We start from the raw sequence: 13,984 nt of genomic DNA, 5'->3' as shown, positions 1-13,984 counted from the left end.
ACACAATTTACTACGTGCATTCAACACCAAACTAAACATGTTAGAAGTGTTGTGAAATAGCTACTCTGTTTAGCCTCCACAGAGAATGAAATTCTTACCTAACACATCCTATGCAGGATTGAACCACTTTAACAACTCTTTCAACAATACTGATGGAAAGCTTAGTTGTCTTTTCCTAACCCAGAGTAGAGCACAAATGTTTGCACCAGCACACGGATAACAAATAATCAAGCAAGCAAGAGTGGAAGGTTGCTTTGAGCAGCCTATGTTAGCTTAACATATTCCTAAAGCCACAAGGGTGTTCATACTAATTTCAGTAGTTCACAACATTTAAGGGTATCGACATGTTCCATCACAACAAAAAACATACCTTAGCAAGGCATTCATGCAGGTTTCACAGAATCTGTGTCCGCATTCAGTCTGTTTAGGATTGCATAAGATGAGGCGACATTTTTCACATTTATACTTATCTTCCACGGCATTTACGAATTTCTCTTTGTAGCCACCTTGCTCTGGAACATAAATCGATGCTGAAGGACTGCGGTCAGGATTGGCTCTTTGTTGTACCATTTCTACAGATAGAGGGGGTTCTGACTTCTTACTGGTGTCCATGCTCTAAGATAGTTTCTGTGAATCAAAAGCAAGAAAAACTGAGAAATGAAGACCTCTTTTGCCATTTAAATAAAACAAATACAGTATCTGAGAGACTACATAAAAACAGAAGGCATCAGGAACAGATACATGTCCACACATCATGTGAGCATAATACATACATAACTGCCTAAATATATTCAGCATAGCAAATCTGTGAAATACTCCACGTGTTTCAAAGGCTCTAGAAGGTAAAGAATTAAAACCTGTTCCTGAAAGCCAAGTGTTCATAAATTATGGGCATCACTCTAGGAACAAATAAGGGATTCTTCCATATCTTCTTCTCTCTCTCTGAAAAGTATTGCTTAAGATTGAAGTTTTATCATGAGAGGAAGCAGCGAGGGGTGTGGTGAAGAAGGTACACTGGTGCAGGACCACACATGATACTGCTCAAATGCTACTGCAAAAGCACACAGCCACCAGTGTCCTATACAGGCTCCACTGACAACTCTTCCTGTCTGTCCCATGCAATGGCAAAGTGTAAGACACGCTGCTTTTAAGCCTGTTTTAGAACAATACAACAGGCTTTTACTTATTAGACACGTTCCCACCTTTTCATCGCACATCCTCACATGAAGAGAACAGGTCACCAAAGTCTAACTGACAGCAGAGAAAGGCGTACATAACAGGGCAATTTGATTAATTCACCAGGACTAAGTACAACTGACAGGTAGCTGAGAAAATAATTAATCCAGCTGAAGAGTAAATTACAGTACCTACTATCTTGGACAATGTTTCATCTAGGTCAGCATGCAAAGCATAAGCGGAGCGACAGAGGAATAATACCTCTGTTTACTTGAATAATTAAGTTTTAAAATGTGTTTTCAATAATTTCCTAGCTGATCTTATAATCAAACAAGTGCAAGTGCTCTTAAGTAAACCTCAGAATATGGAGGAGAAAGCAGTTGGAGGATACAACACCGATTTACATATGAGAAATGCCTGGCTCTCTACAAGAGAAAGGCAAACTTCAATTCTCCCTCCATGTTAACTGATATTTGTGATATAAACCTATTCCACTGCTCTACAGTTGCCTCAACTACTATAGTTATAATTCAACTTTAAGAAGCAGAATGAAGACATGAGTCCCAGTTCACTTCTCAAATACAAAAGTATATCCACCAATACCACAAAGGGAGTCAAATGTCTCACATTCCAAATACACAAACCCTTTTGTATACAGTTTTTCTGATCTCTTATCTTCCCCTGCTAAGCCCAAAACAATGCACTTGTAACAAAATGTATTTTCCTGTAGATCATTTCTGCATTGGTACAGAACGCAACTTCTGGTACAGAATTCTCCATGCACACCAAACAGACATGGAAGTTTCTTTGATTTCTCATGCTGATTGTTATTTACAGAAACAAAAGACAAAATCATTGTGACTCATTGCTGAGACCACTGCATGTTTTTACGACACCAGCTGAGCAAGGGTAGAGGTGTTGAGTGAAGATTTCTCACTTTACTGCCCCCTAACCCAGGGGAAAGCCTCTCTGTATGTCCATCAAACAGAGAGAGCCCAAGGATCCTCATAACTCAGCACATAGATCCAATGATTGTGTCTTATTCAAAACCACCAAAACAATTCCCCAAACCCCCTCAAAAACAGGTTCTATGTTAACTGAAAGGCAACTATAAATTCTGATCCATAATTTGAATTTATTCAGAATGTTATTTTGTTACTTGTCTGCTCTTCAAAGACTGCAGAGACTTATGTATTGACAGAATGATATCTGAAAGAACTGAAAAGTCAGCGCTGAACTGCAAGTAAGTCACACTTCTCATTAATGAGGAAATTCAGCTTATTTCAGACCAGGGAAGGAAGCAAAGCCTGAGCTAGTTTCAGCAGCAAGCATAAAAAAGCCAACAAATAATGATGACATTGAAGAGGCAACTCAAGATTGTAACCAGCACACATGAAATGAAATTGATGCCGAGAACACAACACAGAGACGTGGAGGTTAAGAGAAGTACCACGAGTGAGAAAGGAAAGCAGCTGACAGTAGTCTGGTTTTAGAGACTGCCCAAGGCATGACCGATGCCACTGAACACCCACGGCTGGACATGAGAGAACACGGTCATGAGCTTAGGACCTCTGCTGAAGTTCTAAGAGAAAAGGAGATTAGAAAGGGAGGGGGGAAAAAAGTGCAACTCCATAAGCATCCAGACTGGTGATGGTGAAACAGAGCGGACTTACTGCAGACTTGCTTCTTGTGCACGACTGCGGGAAAAGCTTCATTTGGCACTTGCAGTTTAGGAATCTGTTAAAGTTTCGGTTCCCCAATTCATAATTTGTAGATAGATACTAATGCCTCTTCCCCCCCGCAACTGCGTCTTTCTTAAATCATATTCAAGGCCTCCACCATTCTGTCAATTCTTGAAGTCAAAAGCCAACTTCAAGCATGTTGACTGGTAAGAACAGCATATTTTACTCTACTTAAAATGACAGAATAAAACAAGACATGGCCTGCTTCTGACCCACAAAAGAAATACAGAAAAAGAGGCACTAAAAGAGATGCTGACAGGAGAACTGGCAAGTCAAGAGAGCACAAAGTTCCTGAACTCATAAGTCACACCACTACTGAGTGTCTGCTTCTCCATTAAGTTTCTTCCAAACAAAGAGAAGCTAAAGATTATTAGAGATGTGAAGTCTTCCAAAAGCATGATTTCTTCAAGGAAACTGGATAAGGCAGGCACAGGTGACAGGAGAATATTCAACGGAGAAAGAGCACGGAATGCCAAATGAGCAGCAGGTGAGAGTTTCACAGAGATACGAAACTGCTCGGGGCTGGACTGTCAGCTGTCAAGAGAGATTTCATACCAAAATAAACTGCACAGGGCTCCACAGGACTCCGCTTTTGGAATTGACTTATTGGATATCTTGTCACAGAAAACCACCAGAAAGCACACTGACAAATAAAATGTACTATGCAATATGCCTAACAGTCAGATTTGTCTGCCTTGGGTTTTATATTTATTTTATGAATAAGTCTGTCAGATCAGAAAAGCTAAACAAGCGCAGCAGCAGAGTAGCCAGCCTGGTGAAGAATGATCTTCCACAATACCCTCAATGTCAGGATTTTCTTATGAAGCAAAACTAGGAAGCCATTCATTAAGTACTTTCATAAAATACAACAGAGAACTGGGCTTAAAACAATATCCGAACCTTATTACAATGAAAGACCTGCATTTACAAGGGGGTGGGGAGAAGTGATGCCTATCAAACTGCACACAGGTATTTGTATGCACAGAGCTATGCCCTTATGCATATGAGTTATGTGCTCTTACACCTGTATGTGGGATCAGTGGTAAACACAAGCGTAGGTAGTACAAACATTTCAGCTGCCACCCTTTGGCAAACAGCTTTCTGTTATGGTTTCCATAACACTGCAGGGTATCATCTGCAATGGCTTCTTTTCCTTTTCAGGAACCTTTAACAGCAGGACTCAGATTATATCCTGATAATCATGTTTTAAACTGCCAACAAGAAGCAATTTTGAAGTCACACCTCAGTAAGACACTGTGCACTTACGGCAGTGAAGATAACAAACTTCTAGGGAGCAGGGAGAGGAGCTGGGCTAGAACACTCAAGATAGGCCAGTTCTAGTGGGGGCCTCTGATTCCTAATGGCATGACAAGCTGCCATCAAGCCAAGGACTCCAGTTCTTATTCAGCAAGCTAAATCTTAATGCCTAATTAATCAGTAGCTATTTCTTATGCTCCAGTTTCTTATCCCTGGGAAAAATCATCACAATGGAAGAATGTGACTTTTAGATGTCTTTTTAAACTGTTAAGTCTTGGACAATCACTCTTCAGGACAGATAAGCACATAAAAAGAGGCACAGTCACCAAAAGCTGGTTCTGTCTACTATTGATTACATTCTTCCAGCCCCCTCTCCTGCAGCCAGTGTATGCCAGTACCCTTCTGCAGAGTAACAGAAATGGATTGTTCTGGCCATCAGATGTGTAACACTGCTTGCTCCAGTCTGTCAGGTCTCACAAAGCTCCAGTTTGGTCACTACTCTTGTTCAATACAAGTGGTATTCAAGCAACTGAGGCTGGACTTCAGTTAATATTTCAGGCTGTGTATACTGCAATAAAAGTTTGAACAATTAGTTGGTGCTTAACTCATACTAACATTAGTACAGAGGGTTAGAAACTGGAAGCAAAAGTGAGATTACTGACAAAGATATTCCAGGATTTAGAAAGCACGGGAGTTCCCAAACAAAAGGCATTTTGCTCTTTCCTTGTTTAAGCAAGGATGTTGTTCTCACTGTGGAGAGGGCAAACATCCTAGAAATCTGCACGAGTATTCTGTATTACCACCTATATTTACTATCTGCTCTTTAGGAATAAAACCAATTTGTGACATAAAAATACAATCAAGTTTCCATCAAAATTGAAAATACATTTGCATCTTAAAGAAAATAGAAAAAAAATTACATCTCATATAATCTAAAACACCCAAAAAAATTTCATTGCAACAGGTACCACAGGATTTGGCACCTAGCAAGCTCTGCATGAAGACAGTTTCAGCATATTGACAACAATAAGCTTCTGCCAAAGTTTTAAAATTCAAAAAGGGCAAAAAGCTATTAGAAATAAATGTTTTCATTACAGTAGCTTAGAAGAGGATAATGGATGATACAATTTAATTTCGTTATTACTGTAGGACAGCAGAGCTTTTTGATCAAATTACAATTTGCACTGAAAACAGAAGTTCCTCAAACAGAACAGCACTGCATGCACAATATCTAAATAAAGCTTTGAAAGAGAAACCTGAAGTGGGACAGGTTGCTTAAGATCACAGCAGAAAAGACCAATGAGATGATTTAACCTTTCCTCTTCAAAAAATTTAGTATCTAAAAAGTGTAAAACGACACAAACTTCAGCACCTCATCCCAACTAGGTCTTTTTTTTGGTAGCCTGGGGTGTGTTTTTTCAGTCTAGCTTTTAATGAGATAAGGGCTTGTGACTGTGCTTGTGTCTCCTCTCAACCTCTCAAAAACACTTGGAAACCAACTGGACAGAGAGGTTTCATGAAAATGCACAGCTATGTGTGGAACAGAAAGAGAAACTTAATGTAGCATCCCATTGAGCAAGAGGCTATAAAAGTGCACCTCCTCTGTGAGGTCTATCAGTCAGCCAGCCAGTACACAGTTAGATCCAAACCAGCCAAAAACACCTGTTCCCCTCCTGTCCCAGCAAACTTCATGGTCTTAGTCTCCTCCTATATCATAATTATCATAATGGCAGGAGTGGGCTGAATGTTTTAGGGTGGTTTTGCTTTTGTGTTCTTTTTTTTTTTTTGGTTGGTTGGTTTGGGGTTTTTTTTGTGAGGAGGGGGGGAGTAGGAGTAAAAAAAAGAAAAAAAAAAAGGAATGTTGAGCCCAGATTAGTAGGAAACCAGATTTCAAGAGTTTCACTGCTCTTCACAGCATTGTCTTCTGTACTCTACAGGATATCCTCAGAGAGCCAGATAACCAAGTACCTGGACTGGTATTTCCAGCTCTGCAGTCTTCCCAGCTCACTTGCTTTCCATCACCAAGAATTATTGCTTCAAGTTAGCACACAGAAATCTTTATCTTAAAATTAAATTATTAAAACAATCTGAACTTTCCCTTTGTCTTATATTTCAGCATTTTATAGCTTCTAATAAATTCCTAGCACATACTTACTGAAAAGAACGTCCATCTTTCTTTCACTATCTTTTAGACAAGTCTTCTGACTTGGTTCTGCTTCTGAGCGCAATTATAATATGCAACATATACTGTCATACCTTGATTACTTGTTAAAACAACAATGCAAGCTGAAAGCAGTATATTGGTGACAACATATTATCAATTTACTCAGTACACACATGTCATGGTAGGGAGGCTGCCACGGGAATCTCGACTCTAGAGCTCTTAAGCATGAAGGTCTTAACTGCAGAGGGCCATTCTCACAACACCCACCACACCTCAGCCTGACCCTCTGGCAAAACCCCCACCCTTGAGTTTTGACAAGGGCACTGAACAACTGATAAATAACATGCAAATGGCTCGAATCACTCCACAAAAATACAGAGGCAGCACTGGAGTGGCAGGTCTGAAAGCAGACAATCATCCATCAAATTTGTTTTGTGTGAGGTCAGAAGTCCTGGCACTTTTACTCCTCTTGTTTGTACAGGGGAACTGCTGATTTATTTATTTTTATCTCCAAGCATTTTTCAAGCTTGAAGTTTTATTCACTATTTCTGTAGAGCATAGATAGGACCAACTAACCAGAGGTTTAGGTATTTCCAGTATATGCTTTAAGAGAATATTCTGAGGGGGGGTAGGGAAGGACAGGGAAGGGTTGCTAGTCATCAACACTAATAAAACTTTACACAGTAAAAAATATGAGACCATTCCTCACCTTCTTTCATATATATAAATTCAAATACTAAGTCTAATTCCTCTACAGAAATAAAAGCAGCATTGATATTTAAAACTTATTTTTCCTTGTGTTAAAATAAACTGGGTATTTTGACTACTTTAAACTTTGCCCCATGATTTCCTAAGACCTCGAGATCATTCACATAATAGAACAGATGAAGATCAACATGAAAAAAACCAGTGCTTGGATATAAGCAGATAGGACAAACATTTGAAAACACACAGAAGACACACACTTAGTATTCTCCACACAAGAAGCTTCTGCCATTTGCAAGCTCTCCACATCCACTTATCAGGGCAGTATCCCAGCTGCTGAGGTTGGAAGGTTGGAACCTCCTGTTCAGAGCAAGGCCAGCTTCAAAGTCAAGTCAGGTTGTTCACAGCTGAGTTTTCAAACACTAACAGGGTAGGATACTGCAATCTCTCCAAGCAACCTCTCCCAGCACTTCACTCTGTGAGAAGTGTTACTGTAGCAATTATGGTGTGATATTCTCAGGCAGGAAAAAGGTCTGTTCTGATACATGAACTGCCATGTTCTCCAGCAACTAAACCAGATTTCACCACAATCTCCAAGGGCTCTAAGACTGTAGAAGTTATTGAACTAAATACAAAACTGGTTTTGGCTTGGAAGGTACACACTGTTCCTTCTTTTCCTATCTGACCTAGAAAATCGGAAGTACAATCAAAAGATGCTATCTTGATATTCTGGCAAAGGAACAACCGTGCGTGTCACTTGAATCACAAACACTGTGTATTTCCCATGCTCTAGTTTGCAAGATGACTCAAGAGATGAAAAGGAATGGTAAGCTATGTCTCATGTTGTTTTATTATCTTAACTTATCACTTTCCTTGACTCTATTTCTTTCAATAATGAGTGTACACGTTCATGTGAAGTGTCTTATAGGATTAAACAAAACAGCATGCCAGTACAAGGGGACTCAATTTAGCAAGTCTGCTGGACTATGCTTTCATGAAAACAGTTCTAACATATGCTCCCTCTTGCTCAGTGTGACAAATTTCTAAATTCTAAATAGAGGATAGATGGGGAAAGTAATTACATCAACATTAGGAGATGAGAATAAAAATATTTATAAATAATAACATAGTATTAATATAGTTTGGAGTGCCCAAGAGCCCAGGGACTGACACTCTTAGTAATTATCCAATATTATGTTGCATAGAATTAACATTTAGTCTAACACATACTGTACAGGATGGGAGAAAGAAAACTCCACAACTTTAAAAGGGATTAATTTTTATCTATAAAAAAAGACAGCAGAAAAAGTCAGAGCAATTAAGGAAAGATGGTTTTTATGTGACACTATGTTCAGCTATTACTTTTTTGAAAGTTAACAGCATTCCTTTGAATCATGACAAATTGGTTGGACAAACAGGTTTAAGATTCAGCCTGAGGCAGTATGAAAAACAAAGTGTTTGTATTTTGACTTACGCTTGCTATCTACAGCTCTCAGTAATTACTTTGTAATCTCAGTGGGCTACCAAAATATAGTATAAAGTCATTTGAAGTGCAAGAAATCAAAAACATCTTTTAGAAATCAAAAGACCTCTTAAGCTTTGAAAGCCTGGGTCACAAGACAACATGTAAGAGAAATGCTGTCCAAGCTCACTGAGAGTATTCTTCTGCATTTTGAATTCCAATTCAGGTTCTCTTTTCTCTCCTGCACCCACAGACAAGGCTATTGCATTTCACCTATGAAGTTAACCCCCAGCTGGGATCTGTATTTCTACAGAAGGCTTTTAGTAGAAGTAGATACGAAAGATCAAAAGATGATGAGATGATCGCAGAAAAAAAGTGTAATTTAATCTCTTCCTCTGCTGTTCAGGGGATGTCCATGACTGAGATATATATGATAGTCCTATGTGGAGGAAGTGGATAAACACCACGAGTTGTTTTTCTTTTTTTTAAACTTCTGGCTTTGTTTACAAAGGAAAAGTTCTATGTAGCACAGAAGAAAAATATCTAGATAAAATATTCTTGGAAACACCATGAAAATCATAATATTTGAAATTAAAGGTAGTTTCCTCTTACAAAATGGGTTTATATATGCTTTGAAGAGGAAAAATAGGAAAGAAAAATAGGAAAGAAACAGCTTATATTCGCATTCTGAATAGTCTGTTTTTATGGAAAGCTATTTCCATCTGTCCAGATTTCCTCCACTTCTTGTTTTATAGCAAGCCTAATGCTTCCTTTGCTTTTATTGCATGGCATAGAAGTCCCTGGTTCACATGTTACAAGTGGCAGTGTCAAATCACAGCCACCCAAAAGATAAGTTGCTCACTGTTTCCCACTTCTGACTGCTATGACTGGGCAACAGTAAATTTGAACCAGCCATGACAAATCCTGACAAGAATCAACAAGAGTTAAGGCAGATGGCATGTCCAAATCATTCCGGCCCAAGCATACAGTCCTAGAAGAAGATGTGTCATCCTCTAGCGATCCAGTCTAGTCCCCTTTTCCTCCCAAGGTGTGCCTTCAAGAAAAATCAGCTGCATGGTTATCAGAAACAACTCACTTAATAAATTATAGCAAATTCAGACCTCAAAGTCTCTTTATTTCTGAAACCACCAAGTAGGAATCAAGAAATCCTTGCTATCTTTTAAAGTTATTTTCCACCTTTTGTTTTGTTTTTGTTGTTTGTTTTTGTTTGTTTGGTTGGTTGTGTTTGTTTGGTTTGGTTTTTTGTTTGTTTTTTAAACCAGGACCTATCGATCATGCTACTCTTTTCCACTTTGTTAATCAGAGATCTTCAGCTTCAAATCTAACAAAATTTCAGAAGTCTATCAGAATAGCAACACATATTCTTCAAATCAGAGTCTATCGACTCTGCTATCTGCCAAATGCATGAAGAATACTTTCTGCATTGCCAGTTCCTGACAGAGTGCATCTGTGCTGTCTCTTAATGAATCCAGCCTTGAAATCTCAGCAGAAGTACTACCTGTCTTAAAATTTTTTACCTCATCTTCTAAAATTATTAGATGAAAGTATGTGAAGGCGAAGGTGTCAGAGAGGAACAAATAAAAAGAAAAAAAAAACAAAGCACTTCAAGAGGCTTATTAAGCATAATTACAGCTAAACTACCTTCTCAAGAATCCCCACAAAATATTACTTAATTTTAAAATGCAGCTCATCTTTAACAAAAATAATCCTCCCAGGAAATTCTGAACACAGAGGAGTTCAGAGGAAGCTGGTAAACGAAACAGAATGCAACTTCAAATATGGCTCCGACCTTTTTGAATTCAACACTGAAACCAAGAACTGTGGAACTAAAAATGACCATACCAGAAAACTGAGAGCACAGCATCTCACTTCCACATGAAATTCTTTCCACTCTAACCAAAGTAAGATTTCTAACCCTACATCCAAAGCTCAAAAAAAAAAAAAAATCTATCTATCCTGTTTTCTATGGAAATTAACTCACCCACATAAAACATTTCCTGCTCTTCCATTTTATCCCATTGACTACAGCATACTATGAACACAGGTATGAAAGATATACTTTTTCACACTGCCCTAAATACTAATCAAACTCTAGAAATTAACAACAGCAAGTGACATCGCCAGAATATTTTATTTAACACTGAACTGCCTGGAAGACACTCATTCATGCACAACCTCTCACTAATCTTAAGAGAAATTTTCCACCACTCTACATGATGTCTTTACCTTTGTCTGAAGCCATTACTTCTTACTCAGGAAGGAAAACAAAAAAAGAGATTAAGAGTAACTCTTGTCATTTGCCTATATTTTATTATTTATTAGAATGTGAGGGAAGACAAAAACATTGTCCATTTATCTCATGAAATGACAGCAAGCTTAACTTCAGTGATTTCAGTGTCTGCACTGTATACTTCATTGTTTATATCCTATTTCTATGACCAGTGTCTTGGAGTTTGGGAAAAGTGTGGGTGTGGGTATTTTGTTAAGATTTTTTTATTAGATTAAAAAAAAAATTGAAAAAAATTTGTAAATGGAATCTGGAAGAAAAAAAAAACCCACTGAAAAAAAATTTAAAATAATCCCCAAACCTCTAGACCACTTGTGCTAGTATTTCTAGTTATACTAAAGTGCATTTCAATTTCTACATCTCTAGTAAAAAAGGAATTACTGAAGTTGAGTTTTCAGGAGAAAAAAAACAAGGCTGAGAAAGTCATAGACCCTTAATCCAGATTTGTCATGGCATTCATAACCAGAACTTCACATTCACTGCTATCTAAAGCATTTCTCACCTTTATTGAGGTGTTAATGGAAGAAGCTGCGTTTTTCAAAATGGGAGACTTAGATTCCCAAAACATGTTTCCCAGCAATGTACTACTTCTTCTTGTAGTAAACACAGACTTTTGGAATGTGCTACTGAAAGCCAAGTCTATGTTAGACACAAGTGCCTGCTGGTGTATGACAGTATTCGTTTTTCCAGCTGTAAGGTCTCATTAAAAGCTTCTTTTACCTGGAATCTCCTTGCAATTTCCTAGTTTCTGTCCCAGTTTCCCTTAGTTTCTCTCTTCTTTGTGATTACTTTCCCAGATAACAAACTACTTGATTATTTTTATGCCAACCTTAAATCTGGTATTTGATGCCTGCAGGTTTATATCAACTGCTGATCTGGAGGTTTCAGATCAATTGATACCGCTGACATCTTGAGAACAAGCCATCTCTACAGCACTGGTTCAGACTGGATACTACTAAGGTTTAAAAAAAACCTAGGTCCCTTTGAAGGTTTCTCTTGCACTGGTTTAAGAGAATTAACAAAAATCTTTGACAATGTTATCCTTCTACAATATACTTAATGTGAAGATTTTAAGAGTAACTTGTACATTTTTCTCACTGAATTTCACATCACCACCCAAAAACCAGTGCTTATCACTGTTACACAGCCAAAAAAAGTTTAACAGAAGTGATAGCAACCTTTCCAAGAAACTTCTGGTAGAACTGTACAGTATTGCTTCTGCTTCAGAGACATGTTAAAACTGGTGCTTTCCACACTATCCACAAGGCTTAAAGAGATTTGTGTCTTCAGATTTGGAATATGAAGTTGACACTTTTAGCTGAAGATTCTTTTTGCATGCTTAATGCCTGAGGGCTTCTCTAGTTAATATTAATGAAATCATGTTCACCTCTACCAAATAAATACTGAATACAGCAATTTTGTTCAATGTATTAATGGCAATCTAACATTTAAACATGCATTTTTATTTTTGAAAATTCAAACCTGAAAGCCTCCAGGTGTTACACTAGACACTAAATGAGAATACTCAGAGATTCCTTGGAGAATTTACACTCATAAAGACTATCTGCCTGCATTATAAAGATTCACATAGGCACAGGCTAGATATACAGAATGCAAAGAATAATTTCCAACTGGAGCAAATGCCAGATTTAAAAGTATGCAGAGGACACTCACTGTTAGAGCAAGGGGCTTAAGTTCTAAGATTAGAGCTTATAGGATGTTGCACTGCTAATGACATTTCAGAGGAGACAGTGCTGATTCCCCACTTTTTGTAAATAACTTGTATCTAGGCAAGGAAGCTTCCAATATTAAAGCAGCGGTTTGGATTTCTTTTCCCCCCAAATTCTACTGAATGGCTACACGATTTTAAGACTTCATCACTTCATTTCCCCTTAAACTGTAAAATAAGCAAAGCATTGCTTACCTTTTATAGCATCCCTGGCCTGAAGTGTTCTACATCAGTAGGAAGTATTATTTTTAGACTCTTCTAGAGAGATTTGTCACCACTCTAAATCCTCCTAGAAGTCTGGATAAGAAGAAATCACCTGCCCACCCTTCTTAGTTTTGTAAGAGATTTTTTTCATTATGTTTTCCAACTAAACTGAACCCTCTAATGCTTTATGATCTTATGAAGCAATTTCAGGATCCTAAAACACTAGGCATAATATTATAGACAAACAGCTAGAGAGGTCAAGACACTCTCTCTATAAGGAGAACTACCACCTTAACATTGTAAATGCTTCTCTGAAGAATCCTTTCTTCTGCCCGCTTCATGCTGTTTTGGAAGTTCTTCCACTGCTGCCTTTAGAAAATCCCCAAAAAGTGTAAAATTTAATCCAATTCAGAACATATAAAATGCTGCAATGTGGACCCATGAAGCCAGGCACAAACCAGTTCCTGGGTTTCTTTTCCATCATTATACAGCACATACAACACATTAGTGGATAGGCAAGAGGAAAAAAAAGGGAAAAAACGTAGCTCCAAAGCATCTGTTAAGGCTGATTCCCATTTCCTCTATACAGCTGCTAGCCTTACAAGCAATTATTTTGAGGCCAAGAGCAGAAAATTCTTACTGTTATCACAGATCAGTGAGTTCTGCAGGTTACTCATACAGTGTCAAAACTTGGGTTTTGGTTGGTTTTGTTCTTTTTTAACAATTTTCCACTATTCAGGACAGTTATTCAGGGGGGAAAAAAATGATTAAACTAGGTATGTGTAAACTCACACTGCATTTTTTTCTTCATATAGTTTCAGTAATTTATTCTCCTGGGTATTGACTGCACCAGAGTTATACTTATGTGCTGACAGCTGTGCTGGCGATGGCTGTGATCAGTAAAAGTGAAGGCTATTCCATTTTGGAACAAGGATATGTTATCAATCCCAACAGCTTCTGTGTCTCACTGAAGTAAGGGATTTCATTAGCGTGCTTACAGAAGACAGAGGGCCAACAACAGATGTAATTAAGGCAAATCCACAGTATATTAAGTTCAGCTGAAAGAGGACAAGAAAATTTTAAATCTTTATTGATATGTCATCATCCAGGTTTTTTAAAACAATTTCCAGATATAAGCTGGATATAATAAGCACATAAGAGTTCACCTCTTAATACAACTTTGGTACTCATATGCTATCCTTTATATTGCCCCTTTTTTTCTCTCATCTGCTGAGTT

At 38.0% G+C, this 13,984-nt stretch overlaps 1 protein-coding gene across 5 annotated transcripts in view; it reads right to left on the bottom strand.

Annotated features, from left to right (window-relative positions):
- Positions 1–13,984, bottom strand: part of TRAF3 (TNF receptor associated factor 3) — a 71,199-nt gene that overhangs the window by 34,100 nt on the left and 23,115 nt on the right. For all 5 annotated transcript variants that reach the window (XM_027674007.1, XM_027674011.1, XM_027674008.1 and 2 more), the window contains one exon: positions 371–627. In XM_027674007.1, the coding sequence (XP_027529808.1) occupies positions 371–612 (242 nt within the window). In that variant the 5' untranslated portion in view covers positions 613–627. The remainder of the gene's footprint in view (positions 1–370; positions 628–13,984) is intronic.

This window comes from Neopelma chrysocephalum, unplaced genomic scaffold, assembly GCF_003984885.1.
Source record: "Neopelma chrysocephalum unplaced genomic scaffold, ASM398488v2 Primary Assembly neopelma1_24, whole genome shotgun sequence".
NCBI lineage: Eukaryota > Metazoa > Chordata > Aves > Passeriformes > Pipridae > Neopelma > Neopelma chrysocephalum.
The sequence above is the reverse complement of the archived record's forward strand: the minus strand, read 5'-3'. Positions and strand labels throughout refer to the sequence as shown.